The sequence below is a fragment of the Priapulus caudatus genome, unplaced genomic scaffold, assembly GCF_000485595.1.
Source record: "Priapulus caudatus unplaced genomic scaffold, Priapulus_caudatus-5.0.1 Scaffold680, whole genome shotgun sequence".
Classification (NCBI taxonomy): Eukaryota; Metazoa; Priapulida; class Priapulimorpha; order Priapulimorphida; family Priapulidae; genus Priapulus; species Priapulus caudatus.
Window position 1 is genome coordinate 210,679 of NW_014577741.1, and position 21,543 is coordinate 232,221.

General features: G+C 42.6%; 1 protein-coding gene across 1 annotated transcript in view; it reads left to right on the forward strand.

Annotated features, from left to right (window-relative positions):
• Window positions 1-20,230, forward strand: part of LOC106812734 (alpha-1-inhibitor 3-like) — a 22,256-nt gene extending 2,026 nt beyond the window's left edge. Inside the window, exons 2-26 of the mRNA XM_014816684.1 lie at window positions 4,897-5,088; window positions 5,426-5,614; window positions 6,092-6,141; window positions 6,372-6,444; window positions 7,004-7,117; window positions 7,280-7,367; window positions 8,365-8,509; window positions 9,028-9,160; window positions 9,403-9,509; window positions 10,637-10,789; window positions 10,827-11,000; window positions 11,251-11,433; window positions 11,714-11,825; window positions 12,068-12,270; window positions 12,657-12,806; window positions 13,117-13,216; window positions 13,857-13,954; window positions 14,266-14,356; window positions 14,524-14,668; window positions 15,197-15,425; window positions 15,720-15,814; window positions 17,946-18,208; window positions 18,662-18,868; window positions 19,378-19,614; window positions 20,157-20,230. Of these exons, the coding sequence (XP_014672170.1) occupies window positions 4,950-5,088; window positions 5,426-5,614; window positions 6,092-6,141; window positions 6,372-6,444; window positions 7,004-7,117; window positions 7,280-7,367; window positions 8,365-8,509; window positions 9,028-9,160; window positions 9,403-9,509; window positions 10,637-10,789; window positions 10,827-11,000; window positions 11,251-11,433; window positions 11,714-11,825; window positions 12,068-12,270; window positions 12,657-12,806; window positions 13,117-13,216; window positions 13,857-13,954; window positions 14,266-14,356; window positions 14,524-14,668; window positions 15,197-15,425; window positions 15,720-15,814; window positions 17,946-18,208; window positions 18,662-18,868; window positions 19,378-19,394 (3,258 nt within the window). The 5' untranslated portion in view covers window positions 4,897-4,949 and the 3' untranslated portion in view covers window positions 19,395-19,614; window positions 20,157-20,230. The remainder of the gene's footprint in view (window positions 1-4,896; window positions 5,089-5,425; window positions 5,615-6,091; window positions 6,142-6,371; window positions 6,445-7,003; window positions 7,118-7,279; window positions 7,368-8,364; window positions 8,510-9,027; window positions 9,161-9,402; window positions 9,510-10,636; window positions 10,790-10,826; window positions 11,001-11,250; window positions 11,434-11,713; window positions 11,826-12,067; window positions 12,271-12,656; window positions 12,807-13,116; window positions 13,217-13,856; window positions 13,955-14,265; window positions 14,357-14,523; window positions 14,669-15,196; window positions 15,426-15,719; window positions 15,815-17,945; window positions 18,209-18,661; window positions 18,869-19,377; window positions 19,615-20,156) is intronic.
• The last annotated feature ends 1,313 nt before the right edge of the window (window positions 20,231-21,543 follow it).

Here is a 21,543-nt window from a genome sequence, read left to right on the forward strand (position 1 = left end):
AACTAGTGGCTACTCCATATTCAATGTGTGAATATGAAATTGTAGTGTAAACGTGGCCTATTGAACTCACAAGTAGCGTCAACGTTTAATAAATTACTGTTACAAATGCGTAAACGATGTCAGTGTAAATTACACACGTGCAACAGTTCGTAAACGTCACAATAATTCGGCTGAAGCCCCACATGTAAAGGGTACACACAGGTACCAACATAAATGTCAGTTAAACAGGTGAAAATGTTGTCATATTGCTGCGTTAGTCAATCCTTGTTTTACTGTTGCACACGTACAGACATTGTACACACTACGTATGTACATCCTGTTAGCCAAGTATGAGCATCACTGTAACTTAATGGAATGTATAGGACAGTAGCATTCAAAACACATGCATATGTGTGGGGTGTGTGTGTGTAGTGTGTGTGTGTGTGGTGTGTGGTGTGTGGTGGTTGTGGTGCTGTGTGGGGTGTTGCTATCCCCGGGCGTAGAGGGACAGTCACGTGATACTGTTGGACGTATACTTCAAAGTCCAAATCTTCCACAGAAAGATTCCACAGTCATACTTCCGTACTAGACATGGCCTTATATCTCTAACCCTACCCCTAACCCTAACCCTGATCTACCCTAATCCTAACACTAGTGCTGCCACATTGCGGTACTGTCCCTCCACGCCCGGGGGATAGCATTTCCCGTGTGTGTGTGTGTGTGGTGTGGGTGCGTGCGTGCGTGCGTGCGCGCCTGACTGCCTGTGTGTACGTACGCGCGTGTGTATATTTTGTGGTAATGTTTATATATCTGTAGGGTAGTTGTATGAGTATGGCCCGGTGTCATATTTCCGGCCACTATGGAGATCTGAAGGCCATGTGTTGACCTTCAAATATTATCAACCAACACTTCTTAAATGTTATTGCTTTATTAATGGGACAAAGGTGCATAATAGTGTAACATATATACGGCAGATTCACTAGAGCATCTGAGGCAACTTCTACTGGCCGATTACGCTGGCAGTTTTCTCGTTTGCTCTAGTTGCGTGAGAAGATTTAACCGGTATATCCATGTCTTGCGCAAACACATCCTCTTGTGACTTTCTTCTTCATTTGTCTGCGCCCACAATATCACGCATATTTTTTAATAGTTGCCACGTTTCTTCTAAACGGACGGACGAGTGATCTGTGAGAAAGCACTGGACTTCACAGGGCCAAGCCTCGTCCATTAAATGCGAGACCCGCATTACGTTAACGTAGACCGTGAGTAGGATTCGGGTGCGTAAAACACCTGCAGGAAGTCCTCCTTATTACCGGACTACACGACAATCAACCGCACGACTGTGAGTTATCCGGTTAGCTGAGCGCTTGAGCTCATTCAACCACGTCCGGGACCTGTTTACAAAGAGAACTCCGGCAGCAGCCACTATATAAGCGCACATCTAGGGGTGCGTCTAACTTAGTCGCATTGTGCAGTAGCACATTCAAGGCGCAAACGCAGTAGGAACTTTACTGAACAGACGGTAGCGGTTGGGAAGATCGCCGGACGAAGTCAGACTGCAGTTTAACAAGTAACGGCCGCACGAGCAGTGAGAGTAAATATAGCCGTAAAGATATACATATATATTAAGCATCATGCCGTGGTCCGCGGGCATGGCGATGGGGCGCGCTCGTGGCGTTGCTCGCACACGTTAGCGCCGAGGAGAACGATTACAACCGGCACCTCCATGTGCCAGCCCTCATCAACCGACCCTAGGAAGGAGGTCTTATGGTGAGTCAGCGCGTTTGTCGTTGTACACTATTTTTCACCTGGCAGTGCACAAGTTAGTCAGCCCACTAGCTGCCACATTTGTCTTGGTTAGCCTGTGTTATATTAAATTGGTCAATGCACCAAGCCGGAAAAGTTAGATTTGCGAGAAGATAATATATATATATATGATTAGAGAGAGAGAGCATGACGAGAGCAGAGAGAGAGGGGGGGGGGAAGAGGAGAGAGAGACGAGAGAGCGAGAGAGAGAGAGTGTGTGTGAGAGAGAGAGAGAGAGAGTGTGTAAAAACACACGGATACCCATGCAGACATAGATAAATATAAAAGTGTCGATTTTTTAAACAAAAGAAGCCTGTATATCTATTTGATTTCGGTTTAGTGCAGTATTTAATTTGAACGATGCTAAATTAGCATGATTAGATTTAATCTTGTTCCAGTGTTGACTTCGCAAATCATTTGCGCGCGACTGAAACAGTCAGAACTGTAGGTCTGAAGCAGGGTGGCCTTTTATCATATCCTGTTCGCATTCTTTATCAATGAATTGTCTACTAGGCTCGTAACAAATGCAAATGGATTGTACATTGGAAGAAATAGCTTTTCGGGGATGTTATACGCGGAATGATGATGGTTCTGCGAGAGAGAATAGGAGTAACAATGGAAAGTTATTTTGCAGCATTGCGAGAACTTGGCAGACAATTTTGCGAATAGTTTTTGGAGAAAAGAATATTCCAATTCATGATTTCATAAGCCCGGATTAGGTAGGAGCCCAACAGGGTGTCTGGTAACTGGTGCAATGAATTTGCAGTCATACGTATCTGAATACACTTTTACCTGGTGGTAATCTTAGTGACAATTATCTCGAAAAATTGCTTACAAAAGCATGAGGATGATATACGGAAAAAAAGGCAAGAACAATACAGGATGAGCAAGTAGCTTCAAAGGCATTCTATAGTTTCAATAGATATTGGGCGGGTATGGAGCCGTTTGGAAAGCATGTTGCAGTGCCTGCACTGGAGCGTATACAAAATGATAAGCCATAGTATTGAGAGGTTAAAAAAGGAGGAACGTCCACGCCTCCAGGACACTAGACAGACTTCAAAACCAGCTCGGATAGAGAGTACTAGACGAAGGAGTTAACGGGGGGTATTAAAGAAATGGAATTTAGAGTGAGGAAAGAGCAATTAACACAGCCATGGTACTACCGTCTGGGAAAAAGGGATAGAAAAACGTTTGATAGGATTGTATAAAGAAAAGACGCTGGTAAGAGTCTTTTATGATCAATAGTCTTGAGGAGGGAGCCTGCTCTATCCAATGCAGCCGCGGGTGCCTTGCATTGAATAACGTAATAGGACACTGGGAGGTAAAAGCATAAAATGCTTTAATTTGTGGGAAAGAGAGAGTTTGGAGACCCCTGGAGCACTTTGATACGTAGAAATGGTCCATAGATATGAAAACCATATGAAAAAGTTTTTTTATTTATGAGTTAAACGTAGAACGTAGGATTAGGCGGAGTTAACAGAAACCTCACATGACATAGCAAGGTGGAAGCTCTTGAAAACACTGTGGTTTAGGTGTTGGCAGCAAGCCGTATTATGTATAGTTCAAGCTTATAAACAGTACTGGCAGATACGGTTGGGGAGCTAGATCAGTGCACTTACAAATTCTATAGGGGATACGAAATAAATCTTGCTCTTTTTCTTTTTTTTCTTTTTTGTGGTGACATGGAAAATTAACTGATTCTAAAGGTATGCGCCAGTATACTACAAATACATAATACATACATACATACATACCATAATACATACATACATACATACATACATACATACATACATACCATAATACAATACTAGCATAATACATACTTACATACTACATAATACATAACATACATACATAATACATACATACATACATACCATACATACATACTACAGACATACATACATACATCATACCATATCATAATTCGTTACGTACGTACGTACGTAGTACGTACTACGTACCTACGTACGTACGTACATACAATAACATACATACATACATACATACATACATAACTATCATACATACATACATACATAACTACATACATTAATACTTACATACATACATACATACATAACATATACATACATATCATACAGTACATACATACATCGTCATACATTACATACATACTACATACATAGCAGAATACTAAATACATACATACATACAGTACACTACATACATACATACAACATACATCGTACATACATATCATACATACATAATACATACATACATACATACATACATAACATACATACATACATACATACATACATAATACATACACTATACATACATAACGTACATAAATACATACATAACATACATACATACATAATACATACATACATACATAACATACATACATACATGACATACATACATACATACATAAACCATACATACATACATAATACATACATACATAATACATACATACATACATACATACATACATACATATACATACTTACATACATACATACATACAGTAATAAACATACATACATACATACATACATACATACAATACATACAATACATACATCATACATACATACATAATACATAATACTACATAATACTACATACATATACATACATAACATATATCATACATAATACATACATACATACATACATACATACATACATACATACATACATACATACATACAACAAGTTTCAAAACAAGTTTCAGGATCGCGAATACGTGATGTGCATTATTATTTACAGGGAAAGGATTCTGGTTTTCACAATAATATATAATGTGTTTGTAGATTGCATTAAAGTGCAAGATGCCCGTATCTTATGGAAAACATTAAAATGTTTATTCCGATTCATATGAACCTGTGCTGTAAATAGTCTGTACGGATGTAAGTTGGGGAATTCATCTTAGCGTTTTTATTTATGAACAATTTATTTGTTACGCTGCTGAATTTTTTTTTCCCCACCTCGGACTCTGAAAGTGTGAGTTTGTGACTGTGTGGCTGTGTTTTCGAGGACATTGACACGGTAGTGAGTGATGCTCTTATATAATGCACGTGTGATCATCCCCTTATTAGTTGACCGTAAATGTGTCTTCTTTTTGCTCAGTAACTTCATTCTGTGGCGTCACAATACATGAGCATCGGTCAGACGGAGCAGATATGTATGGGAACTTCAATCAAGGCCGACTTTCCCAGTTGCCTCCCGGTCAACAATCAGCATCTACTTTGAAGCGTACGAATGACGTCACAGTACCAGACGTCATCGCATCGACGCACCTGTACAACCAGGATGTGAACGGTACGCCACCGAGCGGGATGTAAATTCGAAGCCCTCTACATGTAAAGAGACTCTAAGTTAATATTTTTTTTTTTTTTTTTTTTTTTTTTTTTTTTTTTTTTTTTTTTTTTTTTTTTTTTTTTTTTTTTTTTTTTTTTTTTTTTTTTTTCAACGTGATAATGTAAATAATAATAAATACGCAAGTTACCCAGTAAAAGGGACTCCATTTCTGAAGATATTTATATATATATTGTACATTTATATAATTATTTGTAATATTTAACGCACGTATGAATGTGCTCGATTTTCTATACAGTCACCTGGTATATGTATCTCAGTATTGTATCGTCCCCGACAGGAGCCAGCCTGTGCGCCGATCTGGACATCCCTGACACGAAGGCGTCCACTGCCTACCTGCTGTTCAGAGCAGACGAGACATCGTACTTCCATATTGCCGACCAGAAGCAAGTCTTCCTGAGGAGACCGTCCTTTACACCAGTAACATTCATCGAGCCAGATAAGCCTGTCTACAAACCCGGTCAGAAAGGTAAGAAGTTAATGCACTGATGTAGATACAGCTTAGATTAAACCGGTTGTGCACAGCACTGAAATGAACTATCGACCGTAACGTGGATATATGATCATTATGGGCTTATTCTTATTTTGGAGTATCAGATCTTACGCAATAACGAAACCGGTAAGTACAAAATTACAGTGCACGATGCATCTCAAAAGTAAATAATCTACCACCGTGTGGTGTTGCTACTTAATATTTATTGTTTGGCGCATGACTGCGGTGTGGGTGTCATTATTTGCCGCGTTTCCAAAATATATCGAGTATGTTCCCCGCTGAGTTATAAAATCCACAGTGTGTGGATATATGATCATTATGGGGCTTAACATATCTGACTCTAATAAACGGTGGGGTACACTGATATCCCTAGCCTCCACACAGCGCATGTAATAAACAAATGTTTTTTCACTGATACTCGAACTGATATGTAATAAAAAAAATTATTTTCAGTGCAATCCGTATCTCAGCCTATCATCAGATCTTACGCCAATAACGAACCGGTAAGTACAAAATTACAGTGCACGATGCATCTCAAAAGTAAATAATCTACCACCGTGTGGTGTTGCTACTTAATATTTATTGTTTGGCGCATGACTGCGGTGTGGGTGTCATTATTTGCCCGCGCTTCCAAAATATATCGAGTATGTTCCGCTGAGTTATAAAATTCACAGTGTGTCCGTGTGATGGGTACGGCTGGTCTCTTCATGTCTTCGCATGTATGTTTCTGTAGATAAATAAAGTGTGGATCAAGGACCCTTCTGGCACGCGGATTGCACAGTGGCTTGACGTCGCAACAGATGGAGGTGTGTATTGTATAAATGCCGAGCGACGTGAAACAACTGATCATTCGATAATTTATCGAAAATATAATGAGGAAAATTCGTAAATAAAACTGTCTGTGCGCTACGTATATAACTAGCAAAAATGCTAACAAAAATGTTGCTCGCAGTATCATAGAAGCTAATGCATTAGAGAAAATGTATTCGTCAGGCCAGGAGTAAATACTCCCAAAATGAAAATATTTACACATGATTACACTAATTGTTACTTGCTAAAATGCGCCTGTCTATTTTGTACAAAAGGCAAGTATACACATCTGCTGTTTCTGTTCCTGTTTATCTGCATTAGTCAAATTCCGGTGTCTTACGACATATTTGCCGGAAAGCGTTTTCTAATTCTTTTCCGAGAAATTCCAGCATGCGCGACGTATACATCCGCGTTTTATATCCGATTAAAATGTCGTGTGCTAATATTTTTGTAGAATGCTCGCCTTTCCGGCCAAAAAGATTCCCATCGAAACATTTGGATTTACAATTGTTCTGTGACCTAGTTATTTTGACGGCTATTTTTCTTGCGGTGCAGGTATCGCGAGCTTAGATTTGAATCTGTCGGAAGAACCACCGCTAGGCACGTGGGAGATTGTTGTTACTACAGAGGATGGAGTGACAAACAAACAATTCCAAGTATTAGAATACGGTGAGTAGTACGGCTGCGCTGGTACTAACGCGACGAATACAAAGTTGTTCTACGGTATTGGTTCCTGTGATAGGTGTAAACTGCTGCTTACTGTGGTGAAATTAATCGCTGTTGGGAATGTGTGGGGAACATGTTGCTGAAGGGCGTTCATTATTGACACAGTGCTGCCGAAGTATGAAGTGACGGTGGGGCCCTCTTCCAAAACCATCGCGAGAACACTGAGACGCGTGTCGGCTACCATCTGCGCAAGGTACGTTTAGCTAGGACACATGCAACCCTTTCCGCTTACATGACGGAAGCGTCTATTTGAAGTGATGTATTGGGTTACGGAGCGTTGCAGGCTGAGGGTTAACCTTCTTGAAATACACTATTTATAATTTACCAAGGCTGCGTATATAAGATTTAAACCATGTTTTTCAGAACCAGTCACATAGCGAACACAACACGTTCAGTAATATTTCCTTCTTTGCTGTCGACAACTATCTAAAGCTATTTTTATTGCCGCGTATATACACGCAACACACGCAACACACTTTGATCGTTTGATCGTGAATTTTGCTCTGTTCGAGCTCCTAAGTCAGATAAAACACGATAAATCCCCTATTTTCGATACATCAATAAAAACGCTGATGCCTGTGTGTTTTTTACACAGTATGCTTGCAATAACGTTAATGATTTGTGCTTGATGATGCACAGCTAATAGCACGTGCGTAATGTCGGCATGTAATTAATCGACGACGGATTAAACCCTTGCATGTGCGACCGCGAGGGGACGGTTGAAATTAGTTACATATATTCAATAAATATTTTTTAGGAGCGTTAATACAGTAACCGTTACCGCCACAGTAAAACAACACTAGCACACACGCGCACGCGCGCACACACAAAGACAAACGTTCTTTGTATTCCCCTATCTATGTAAGCAATGTACTGACAACCAGCGTAGCGGTAGCAATGAAAAGCAAGTAGAGGAGAAGAAAGGCGGACCATATAGAAGAAGGGAATAACAGCCGAGCAAAATCAGGATGCGTATACTAGCATAGCATAACATTGGAAGTCGGTATTAAGCATGTGTAGGTCGGTGTGCGTCGTTTGCGTAACGTGAGCGGTGTTTTCATGGAACAGCTCATTTTTATGTCACATCAGTGCCGTCCTCCTTTCATTCGATGCCGCTAATAGTTCACAATATTCATCTTTAATAATTTTTTCCTTGATTAAACTAATCATCAACTCGCTTTGTATTTTAGGTACACGTACGGTAAGCCGGTAGATGGCGATGCGGTTTTGTCCGTGTGTCTGGGTTGGACAAACGGTCCGAGTTCTTTTGGACAACAATTTGACCGTGCCCCGAAACCAACGCCGCCATCTTGCGTACATACGCGTCCGCTCGGTGTAAGTGTTCCCGCCCAATGTGAAAATGAATAAAAACTTTGCGAAAAAAAGTTAACATAGGCATACATTTGCTTAACCTCGGTTTGCATACCTCGACAACAAAGGACCGTGTGTTCATTAACGTTTTTAAAAAAAAAAATGACATGAGCACATCGTAAGGTGCTGACGTTCACAGGCGCTTGGAACGTCTCAATAAAAAAAGGTAAATAAACACAAAATGTATTTACTACCAAAGTATTAATGTTTCTCTACTCTATTTCGCCTATAATCACCTGTAAATGCCGGTCAAATGCTCATCTTCAACACACAAGTAAACCGCACGCACGCCCTGTGCACAAACAACATGAATAAGAGAGAACAAGATTAATGATTAAGCGAAATAGAGTAGAGAAACATTAAGACTTTGTTAGTAAATACATTTCGTGTTTATTTACCTTTTTTTATTGAGACGTTTCAATTGCCTGTGCTGCCGTTAGGAGGGTAGGACTCTCATCGCGCTGCTCGCTCTTCGTTCACAGTTGCAAGATGGATGCCGAGAATTCGATGTTGACATTCATCAATTAACCATTACTGGCCTCGACCTTCGCAGCTACCCATCGTGGTTTACTGCCGAGATGACGTTCAGTGCAAACGTCACCGAAGACGACACTGGTGAGCATCCACATTGGCATTCTATGTGCACGTACCTATATATACGTATATTATATATACATATTATAATATATTATATCTCTACGCGCTCCTGCTCGCGCGGGGCATTCGACGCCAGCGTTGCGCCATCTTTTGGCAAGATTAAACTAAAAAATTAGCAACAGAGCTTTATCGGAGTAGGCTACGACTTCACGCATTCTCTGGCATTATGCAATGGGTTCCGCACATTATGTTTTTCGTAGACGTGACCCTGTCTGGCGAGGAAACCGCAGCGGTCGTAGAAGACACTCTTAACCTGGAGATACGTGGAAGTGACTACTTTAGAGCTCCTATTCCTTACATAGCGGAGGTAAGTAGAACCGAGGAGGAACGAGAGGAAGCTAGGCGCATGAAGCAGTAGTGATCGCACGGTGTTGAATCTCAAACTAATTGCGAAGAACACACAGGTCACAGCTACCCCGCGCGCTCGTTTATTTTTCCCAGTCGACATAACAAGCGAAGAATTTAGCGCCTCTGGTTGGTTCTGATTGGTTCATCCTGCCTCCTGATTGGTTCAAAACAGCGGCGCTGTTTGCTTATTTAGCATATGTCATGTACTGTTTCTTATTATCCTCTGTGGCTTAGTGGATAGAACACCGGCCGTTACGTGTGAAAGGTCGTGGTGGATTCGAATCGCCGTTTGGTTTTTAATTATTTTTTTGTTTTCTGTATTTTTCTATCTTTATCATTTAACTATTGTTTTTCTAATTAACGGAAATATTTGCATGATTGATATTACAACAATTAATATATTTTTAATGAAAAATTTTTTTAAATAATTTATTTTCATTTATTAGTGTTAATTAAATTTAATTAGGGTTAGGGTTAGGGTTAGGGTTAGGATTAGGGTTAGGGTTAGGGTTAGGGTTAGGGTTAGGGTTATTATTGCAAATAATTGGCAATTATTCGCTATGTTAGCATAATGGAGCGTTTGTTCTCTTGTCAAAGGCAAAAGCAAATCGAAGCACCAATCAGTAGAGCGGCTAAATTCTTCGCATATGTTTGTCAGATGGGAAAAAAATACTCGCAACCCCGCGCATACACTGCTCACTGTAAAATTATTTACAGCTTTATTGTTTACGTGCCGAGCCTACATACGCACGCACGCACATACACGCGCCCCAACAGAACGCCCCGAAACGTACACGCACACGTACGCACACTGACATATCGCGCTTACATACGGATAGGAAACATACGCACGTGCGCATCTCGAGTGTACCTTCCCACACATTCACGTCCACACACATGCACGCACGCACACACGCATGCACGCAAGCACCCAGTGTAGAATGATGCTACCATACACACACGCACATGCTCGAAGATGCCTCCACACACATACACGTGCACGCACTCACATGACAGGCAGGAACAGATATTATCTAATATCAAGAATCTGGATTAACCTTAAAGTTGGATCTCGTTGTTTTGCAGGTCGTTGCGACGAAATTTGATGGCACACGTGCTGGCGGCTTGCTAATAGAATTAAGTGGCATTCAGCATCGCCAGGTTAGGGCAACAGGACCAGATGGAACTGCCAGGTTCATTGTCAACATTGACCAGGGAACAGAGGGTGTCAATCTCCAGGTTAGTGGGTTNTCAGGAATCTGGATTAACCTTAAAGTTGGATCTCGTTGTTTTGCAGGTCGTTGCGACGAAATTTGATGGCACACGTGCTGGCGGCTTGCTAATAGAACTAAGTGGCATCCAGCATCGCCAGGTTAGGACAACAGGACCAGATGGAACTGCCAGGTTCATTGTCAACATTGACCAGGGAACAGAGAGTGTCAACCTCCAGGTTAGTGGGTTATGCTTTCATATATGACGATATATAGTGTGATGAAAAGCTACACGAACATAATTGGTGAGGACTTTATGATATGAACGCTCACAATGATGATATATATATAATTATAGTATATATTTTATAAATTTTATGATACGTTATTCTATGAACAGCAAGTAATCGCGCATGTGGTTCGGAAACAAATATTTTTAACATAGAGATATTATGTTGGGGTAAATCATTTTATTAATACTATTAACAGGCCCGACCCGTCGATGACACCAAAGGAATCGAGGGAAATAAGCACATTCGGGGATGGTTCTCCACAACAAACCAGTACGTGCAGATTGAGGCGCCCTCTGGTGTGATGCGTTGTGGAGAGAAGGGTAGTGTCACAGTAACGTACACCGTCGATAAACCCGGAACGCAGCAATTCTACTACAAAGTAAGATCGCATACTGAATGGTTACATGAATTTAAGCGTACAGCAGCTTATAAGATATGTCGCTGCTAGCCTGCTATAATAATTGGACGAGTATTTCATCAATCAAAGAGGTGTGTGTGTGTGTGTGTGTGTGTGTGTGTGTGTGTGTGTGTGTGTGTGTGTGTGTGTGTGTGTGTGTGTGTGTGTGTGTGTGTGTGTGTGTGTGTGTGTGTGTGTGTGTGTGTGTGTGTAAAGGAACTCTAGATACTACATATTTATCATAAACAATATCCTCTCTCAGGTTATCGGCAAGAACAAGATCCTTAGTGTAGGGACGACTGAGCATACGGTCACGGCAGAACAGTTTGCGTCAGACCAAGCGCCTGGCGCCAGCAGCACCACGAACCTGTTTGGTACATTTTTATCATCGCGCAGTTGGGTTTCTCTTTTCCCTTCTCGTTGATTTTCATTCCGTAGAAATGCATAATTAAGAGCGACGAAGACAAATTATTAATTTCAAAACATTTATAACTAATAGATTTCAATTGTTATATAAATTATTACGAATGAGAAAGATTATTTTAGAAGCTATATATTATATTGGAGCGTGAACTCTACCGTGTGATCTTTACCCCTTCCCTCGTTCGTTTGGCAGCACTATTGAAGAAGGCACAACGCCAGCTTGGCGGCCGCCAGAAAGTTGTAAGCTTCGACCTGGAGTTGGACATCACTCACGAGATGGCGCCAAATGTTAAACTGCTTGTATTCCGCGTGGCAGCGGAGCGCGGCAGGGGTGCCGCGAAGGAGATTATCGCTGACAGCAGACAAATCGACATAGAGAAATGCCTGCGCAATAAGGTACGCGCAGACCTTCGACAAGCTTTACCTCGGCAAGCGTTAGTGTCCGTCGTACAGCCATGTGCTAATAGCAATGTTTAAATAATTGCTAGCCTGTTAATAAAAAATATCATTAAAGACATTATAATAATTGAATGAGACGGTGTGCGTGACGGCGAACGCGGTGCTAAAAATAAGGCTAGATCGCCCGCCGAGCGGCGCTGCCTGCTCGTCTGCATGGCAATGTCACACCAGTCTGTCACATAGAGCACGTCGTCATAACAATTATATACTGTTATTATTATTATTATTATTATTATTATTAATATTATTATTAATAGTAGTAGTAATATTGCTGTTGAATGTATTAATTAAATAATTGTATAATGCGTTATTGTCGGGAGCAGGTGTCGATCAGCTTTGATGAGCGAGAGCAGACACCGGGTTCAGGAGCGACGCTGCAGATACGAGCCAGCCCACGCTCCCTCTGTGCCGTCGGTGTCGTCGACAAGAGCGTCACGCTGCTGGCAGACAGCAACCCTATTACAGCGGCTTCGGTAAGACCTCCAGATAGGGCGACGTGTGTGTTTGAGTGCGTGCGTGCATGTTTGCAAACGCGCGTGCGTGCAATCATTGCGTGCGACGCGCCTGTCAATCCCTTAAACTTTCAACTCTAAAAGCAATTAAGCTGGAAATAGACAGAGATAATGTAATTGAAAAATGTAATACTAATGTAATACAAATCATGAACAGAACAGTTGGCGCGAGCAAAATCTAGCTGCGTAGATACGATTTGCGCTCGTGAACGTGTTAAATTATTTATATATATATATATATATATATATTATTGTATATACCTTCTACCAGGTGTTTGAAAAGCTCGGGAATAGCGTGCGAATAGATCAAACATTCTACAGTATCAGCGATTACTGTAGAAGTAAACACGGAGAGCCGGGACCGCCTTCAAGTAAGTTTATTTCGTGTTGCTATTATAGAATTCAATCTCTGTATTTGATCGGCCAAACATCTGCAGAATAGTGCAGTGCGGCGCAGTCGGTGATGATCGGCTCTTTATCCTTTGCCTTTGCGACGCCTTTCGTTTCACACCATCTCTCCTCCGTCTTCTCCTTCTCCAACGTCTTCTTTACTTCCTCCCACTCATATGCATCGTCTAACTACTTCACCTTCTCCCCGTTATCTGCAATATCCTCTCTTCTACCTCCTCCGCAGTTGCCCTTCCTTTACACTCTCTGCTTTCTTCCCCTGTTCCACCTCTGCCATCATCGAACCCCTCAACCTTCTTTATTTCAGCCATCCATAAAATCAAGAGCGTATTAAGAAGCTTAATACGCTCTTGATAAAATCAGAAGTAGATAATAGGGAAGTCCCTATAAAATCCATGATATTTCACATCTGCTCTTCATTTGCATGTTCTTTTTTTCAATTTCTGTAGCATCTGTCTATCGCCATCGTACACGAGGTGAAATGCGTCGCTGAAATTGTGATTTTCGCAAAGTTGATTCAATCTTCCTTTATACGTGTGCGCTGTTAGCGTGGGTCTAGAGCATGTCTTCTACCGATTATTACATGCGGACTTGTTATTCCAGCACCACCACCACCGCCTCCAATTCCCCTTGACGACGACAAGCGTTGTCGTTACGTGTGGGCTAACACTGAGTATGTCGACTCGAGACTGGCGTTCCAGGTTCGTGTTATAGGTTGCAGTTGTGTACATTTCGACTAACAGTTGCACCGGGCTACAAGTGAAATGGCGTCTTTAAACATTCGGCCGCATAATAACTGATGCACAGCCGAGGGTCAAAATCGGTATAAATTATCCGAATGTACTACCTATTATTTTAACCTAAGCTGATTGACACAGCTACATAAATCGTTTATGATTAGTATGGTAAATGTGTTTATTTAAATGCAAATATTTGAGGAATCGTTGATCTTATTCAATAATCGTGTTGGATTACACATAATGGTGTTTATTTGCTATCACTTGCATTACAGGATCTGGGATTGCTGGTCATGACAGACATGAACGTCGATGCAAGACCTTGCAAGTCTGAGGGGTTGGAGCATTTCCCAATATTTTTCCAAAGTATATATAATATTCCGAATTTTGTATGGGGTGGGGTTCTCATGAAAAATCATCGAAAACCTACGTTGCTTCCGCGGATTACTTCACAAGGTCGTATAGATTTGATGATATTATTCGAATATATATAGTTAATATATATAGTATAAATTATAATTTTTCCATCATAGGAGGAGGTCCTGGTCCATTTGCATTTGGCGGTGGTGGCGCAAACGTACTCGACGATGTCGATATCGAGCCCCAAGCAGCGCCATCTACGCCCGACGTTAGGACGTTCTTCCCAGAAACGTGGTTGTGGTCGCTGGAGAGAGTCGAGTACGTAATTACAAAGACAACCTTCTGACTACATCATGTGATTAGACAACCTTCTGACTACATCATGTGATTGTCATAGGGGTTCTATAACGGTGGACTAATTCTATAGCTAGCCGACATTTTACGTGTAGTATAGCGTCACAGATTATCTGCGAAAATGCCGCGAGCTTTAACTTATATAAACTCTTTCGTAGCAGTTAGTCGTATGCCATACGCTACTCGTGCTCATTATAATTATATATATAGTATATATTAACCACTAGACTAATATATAATAACATTATAACTATTTCTATGGGATTATCGTACAAAAGGAAATACTCGATATTGTAAATACCCCAGTAAAGTGCCGCTGCGTCTTCTCATCCATAGATGGAAATAGAACTAATTAATAGAAGAACTAGGTGAATATATTTGCTAATTCGCAAGCAAATACTGTCGTTGAAATGAGTTTAACGCGCGCCAGCTACATGGGAATTCCCTCCCATTTGCGATCCGTATGTTGTAACCCTAGCGTATTACCAACAGTGACAGCGGCGAACTGCTAGTTCGTACCGAGGTGCCGGACACGATCACGGACTGGGTTGGAGGCGGCTTCTGCACGAGTGAGGAGACAGGGCTCGGCATCTCCCCGCCGCTCGCCCTGCGCGCCTTCCAGCCGTTCTTCGTCTCCTACACGCTGCCCTACTCCGTCATTCGCGGGGAGAAGGTGCCCCTCATCGTGTCCGTCTTTAACTACCTCTCCGACTGTCTGGCGGTGAGTATAGTCTACTAGCCCGTAGAATAGTAGTCTAGTGCGCTTGATTATTCCATTATATGTACTGTATTGTCCGGGTCGTTTTAGGTGTTTGGGTAGATGGTATGAGCGACGGACGAAATATTGCAGTGTTTATAGGTTCGATATCGTGGTGTATATCGATGTAAGAGAGGGTATTAAAGTATCGTAGTATAGATGAATTATAATACGTAATATTTCAAGAATTAGCTATGCAATTATAGTTAGTTAACCTATCACATAATTAATAAACTCGCTGTAAATTTCTTTATTCAGATTTCTCTTACTCTCGATGAATCGATGGCCTTTGACATCATTGATGAGAATGAGGCTGAGATATGCGTCTGTGGAGGCCAATCTACAACACACAGGTGAGATACAAGAGAGATCTATTATCAATTTAGTATAACTTGAATATATTCCTCTCGAATATGCGCTAGGTAAGGACTTATTTCCTCAATTACTTGTGATATACACCTTTCACACACACACACACACACACACACACACACACACACACACACACACACACACACACACACACACACACACGACACGCGCAGCACGCACACGCACACGCACACGCACACACACACACACACACACACACACACACACACACACACACACACACACACACACACACACACACACACACACACATTCTTTTTCTCAACGTCATGGAAATATGATATAGCTCATCTTTCATATTAGTCTGCGTCACGTGAACGTGTTATTTGTGACGTGGTCGCCCTCGGCGTCTGGACATTCTTGCAGCCGGATTTTCGCGCGAGCGCGCCAACGCCGCCAGGGGCGGCCTCTAATACGGATACGCTGCCACCATTCCATCACCTTCAACGGGTTTACATATAAGGCAAGCAGCAAGCTCGCTGAGTTGAGCAGTTCTAGCGGATTGGACGACGGATTTGACTACCCATGTAGCTTGACAATTCTCTTGAAATGCTCTGTATAAGATTTTTGGCGACTCGGGGCGCCGTTGGTTTCCTGTAAAACACACTTTTAGTATTTTTTCACATCAATGTACATGAGTGTACATTAGTGTAGTGGCGGGCGATAGATGGCGTAACCGACGCATTGCGTGCGATTTCCCTCGACCTTTCTCTCGAGCCGGCTCGGCTTATAGTAGAAAAGCGAGACTTTGTAGTGTTTAACCCTGAGGTCAGCTGAAACGTAAACTCACCGTTCGACGAACGTAAACAGAAACGTATTGCGTATACACAGGGGCATGGGCATGAGCTTGTGAAAAGAGCAGCATGGTGATTGAGTTTAGGTTTTGCACTTTTATGACGTGCCTTGCTTCGATGCCACTCGACCATTCAAAATCGTCTCTTCTATTTTTCACAGTTACTTGAAATTGTTACCATAATCCATACATCACTATATGTTGAAAGCTCTCAATTAATCATGGTACATCGTAACAATAACTTATTATAATAGTCATATACTATTGTACTGGCAGTTTCTATTTATAATGCCCCCTACCCCCATCATTTCACAATTGAAATATATGCAATTCAATGTCATGTCACAAAATCAGGCAACCCATTTTAGCAAAGTACTATTGTTCAGTTAGTCATCTTAGCGGTTTCAATGTATACAGCATGACATTTTAGCTTGCATGCTGTTATTAGCTGCATTTCGAATGCCTATGCTAATAATTGGTACAATTCGTGGTCATACATTACTATATGGTATGTGTAGTCACGAGTACATTTAAAACTACGTGTTACCATAACAGATGCAAAAACTTTCCTAGGCTATACTAGACACAGGCACTTGAACGTTTCAATAAAATATAATGGTAACTAAATACGAAATATATTTACTACGAAATTGTTAATGTTTGTAGTATAGGCCTACTCTCTTTCAGAAGGTTGCGAGGTGACAGGCCTATATATAGACTAGGACTTGCTCCCACCTCGATTAGCCATTGAGTGACTAAGCTAAGCCGAGAGGTGCGACAGAGTGCCAGTCTATCGGCTATAGCGGCGCGGGCAGGCGGCGCACTGCTTTCAACTCCGTACGAGCCTCGCCATTGCAACGTTGGAAAAACGTTGCAGCGTTGGGGCGCGAAGAGCGCCGGTAGTGTTTTCCTGATTCTGACAGCCGTTTCCATTACTGGGCAAGGTTCGCGAATGTCAGAATTTCGACAGTCTTTCTGTGATTTCGCGTGACACAGCTCGGTTACGAACAGATTACTCGGTTACAGTTTTTATAACAAGTGAACACTGTTCACGTCCCAAATGTCTACCCTCTGTGTCCCCCACTAAATTGCGGACTGTTCGCTGCAGCTATGGATCCGTGCGCCCGCATTCATTACGCGCACGATTCATAGCTGCCAGCGCTGCATATCATGTCGTAGGACGTTCCCGCGTCGCGTGCGCCTTGCCGCGGAACTGCGGCGAAAGATCTGCGTCAGCGCTTCGGATCAAATCTCCTTTCGGCAACGCTTCTCTAGTATCCCGTCTCATCTGGTTGCAGATTCATGATTGAACCCCGAGAGCTAGGCGACGTCAACATCACCGTACACGCCATGACTGCTGACTCTGGTGGCGCCATCTGTCGAGCCGGTGCCGTCATGAGCACAGTCACAGGCGTCCGTGATGCGATCACGCAGCCACTGCTGGTGGAGGCGGAGGGCGTAGAGAAATCCTACTCTATTAACTGGTTCGTCTGTCCAGAAGACGGGGAACCCTTCTCTGACACCATGGATCTCGTGTTGCCCTCCGAAAGCCTAGTACCAGGTAATTAACTACATAGTGATGGATATGTGTCAAAAATACAATGTTACTTGTTTAGCGCACCTCGAACATAAGAAGATGTTTTGTAGATATCAGCGTCGATCATTGCCATCAAAAATCGAACCAAAACTGTAGCTAATGATTTTAGGATGGCTGTTACTGTTTTGTAAACATACTTCAAATGAGAATGATATTCTCCCACCGAGACTATCTGTAGTAGCAACGCCCATACATAATTATTTTCGGGGAATTCGCTACGAAATCCTAGGTTCCTTCAACTCCCCGTATTTTTCTTTTATATCGTCACATTTCAACATTCTCCTTTGCCTATGATACAAAGCCTTACAAGCTATTACAAGCTATTCATAATTTGTTAGACATTTAAAATTTTGCGTTCTTTTGTAAAAACATATTGCACAGATGTGCGAATAACATGATTATAATTGTTCGCTGCAGATTCTGGTCGCGCGAGGGTATCCGTTATCGGTGACGTCATGGGAGCTCCCTTAGAGAATCTTGACGAACTCCTGACGATGCCGCACGGATGCGGGGAGCAGAACATGATAACGTTCGCTCCTGACATCTACATCATGGAATATCTGACGGCCACCGATCAGGTGACGCCCGAAATCGAGGACAAAGCTGTGGGATACATGAAGTCTGGTAAGCAATGATGTGGAAGCATGCTGTTACTTGGAAATACCAGCATGGCGATTTCTTCAGGTTAAAAACTGTAATCCACTACGTTTTTATGCCCCTCCTTCTCTCTCTCTCTCTCTTCTCTCTCTCTCTCTCTCTTCTCTCTCTCTCTCTCTCTCTCTCTCTCTTTATCTTTTCCGTTTGTCCATAATGCAGATCACCAGAGGAACTGACGTTTAAACACACAGACGTCCCCTATAGTGCGTACATACATTTGTGTTTCTCCTGCAGACCACCAGAGGGAACTGACGTTTAAGTGCACGACTCAGCGTATAGTGCGTACATATAATTGTGTTTCTCCTGCAGACCACCAGAGGGAGCTGACGTTTAGTGCACCACCCACCGAACTCAGCGTATAGTGCAACTGCATGCAGCGCCCCCTTCCCACACTCAGTAGAATTGAGCCAGAGCGAGAGCGCCATCTGTCGTGGAGTTGCGTATAGTGCGTACATATAATTGTGTTTCTCCTGCAGGCTACCAGAGGAGCTGACGTATAAGCACACGGACGGCGCTATAGCGCGTTCGGTAACCGCGACGAGGAGGGCAGCATGTGGTTGACAGCGTTCGTCGTGCGCTGCTTTGCGCAGGCGCAGCCATTCATCTATGTCGACCCGAATGAGATCGACATGAGTGCGCGCTGGATCATACAACAGCAGACGAAGGATGGATGCTTCCCTGTGATCGGCACGCTTCACCACAGCGACATGAACGTACGCACCCCTGTGCATCAATACGAAGGCCTTCCAGCATGAATACATGAGCGAAACGTGTCGATAGTCTCTGTAAAGACTAATAAACTGGGGAGGCCCAAATGTTTATGGGCCCTATACACGGCAGCTGGGCAGGAAGAGAAATGTGTGGTTGCTATGACGGTCACTCGGAGAAGAATAAGAAAGCCTTGGTGGCAACGTGCCCCATCTAGGGAAATGAAGAACTTGCAAATCTTAATGGGGGCGTGTTTTTGACGGGGAAACATTTGAGGTGTAACCTGGCATAGAATGTGCGGTTTAAAGAAGCCTACACCTGTAATATGGAGGAAGGGAGCCCTGTGCTTTGATTGTGAATTTTGGAATTATTAAATGTAACATAATGAACACCTGGCATAAAGTAACTACTACCAATTTATTTAGCGCACATTTATAATTACATCTGGCATTAAGATGTGTTGATTTCCTTATGCGCGTATATGTTATAACGTTATACCTATGCTCTTGCGTGTATCGTACTACATGTATGGGTCGTGTGTTCACAGGGAGGCGTTGGCAACGCGAAAACAAAGCGACGCTAACAGCCTATGTCGTGACGTCTTGATTGAGCCAACGTGGCCGACGCAGGGCGCGCCCATCTCGGCTGCTTCTCCTGCATCGAGAGTGAAACCTTCGAGGACGCTTACACCCACGGCGCTGTTGCTTATGCGTACGCCCGCCACGGCGACATGCCAAAACTCAGGAATACTTTGATAGGTAATCGCTATGCAACTATTCAGCCGCACCCTGGTCAGCACTCGTCCATGGATCCATTCTCAGTTCCCATGTAATTAATATGTGCCCTTTCCCTGTTCCCCGCGGCCCGGTTTACTTTGATTCCTATTCACGAAAATATTATTTTGGTATTTTCTAGTTCCAATAATTAAAAATGGTCCAATTCCGCGTCCCTAAAAAACCGCCCCTCTAAATTAAACATGGTATGTGCGTGCTTACCTATTCGATCCAACATGTTCGTTTCAACCGGTTTGAGTTTTATTAGCCGCGAGCAAACGAGAAAAGCAAATAAAGTAGGTAAGCATGTTGCGTTACCAACTTGCTACGACGAGGCCTCTAAAGACACATTAGGCCATACGGAAAATGTTTGAAACCCTTATGTCGTGTAAGGCGTGACTCATGGCGCAATACTTTACAATGCCATAGTCGAATTTGCGATTTGCGACCATGCAGTAACGCCAGCTATTTCAATAGGTTGCTGAAGATGGCTGTACGAAACGAGACCGCCACAAGACGCACTGGGAAGGCTGTACCAGAGACAGTGGACGTGACGTAAGTATTGTCGCAAGTTATAATCATTCCCAATCACGGTCGCGACAGTTCGACATCACGGTCGTAGTGCTATGTTCGTACTCACGTGATCTACATACTAAATCGCTCTGCGCGTGATCTGTCCGTCGCGGATCTGTCGATCCGATCGACACGCGCGGAGTCAGTGTTAGCTAGTCTGCTCGCTTGTCCGCGTAATTTGTCGTGCTCGTAAATAACTGTCACGCGAAGATCCCTTAATCGCGCAGCCGTATTTAATAAGCGTCGGATGGAATTTGCAAGGTCACGCCGTGTGATGCCCGTCGGCCTCGAAGTTGTTAATATGTCGAAGAATGCATCCCGCACAAGGTGTGACCGCCTGATCGCAGCTTGTTCCGATATATATGAAGATATTGCTTTAATAAAGCTAGGCAGCTACTACCATTACCACCACTACAACTACTACTACTATATACTACTACTATACTACTACTACTACTTCTACTACTATACTATACTACTACTAACTAACTACTACCAACCACACTACTTACTACTACTCTATACACTTCATTACCTTACCACTACTACACTACTACTACTACCATTACTACTATACCCTACTTACTA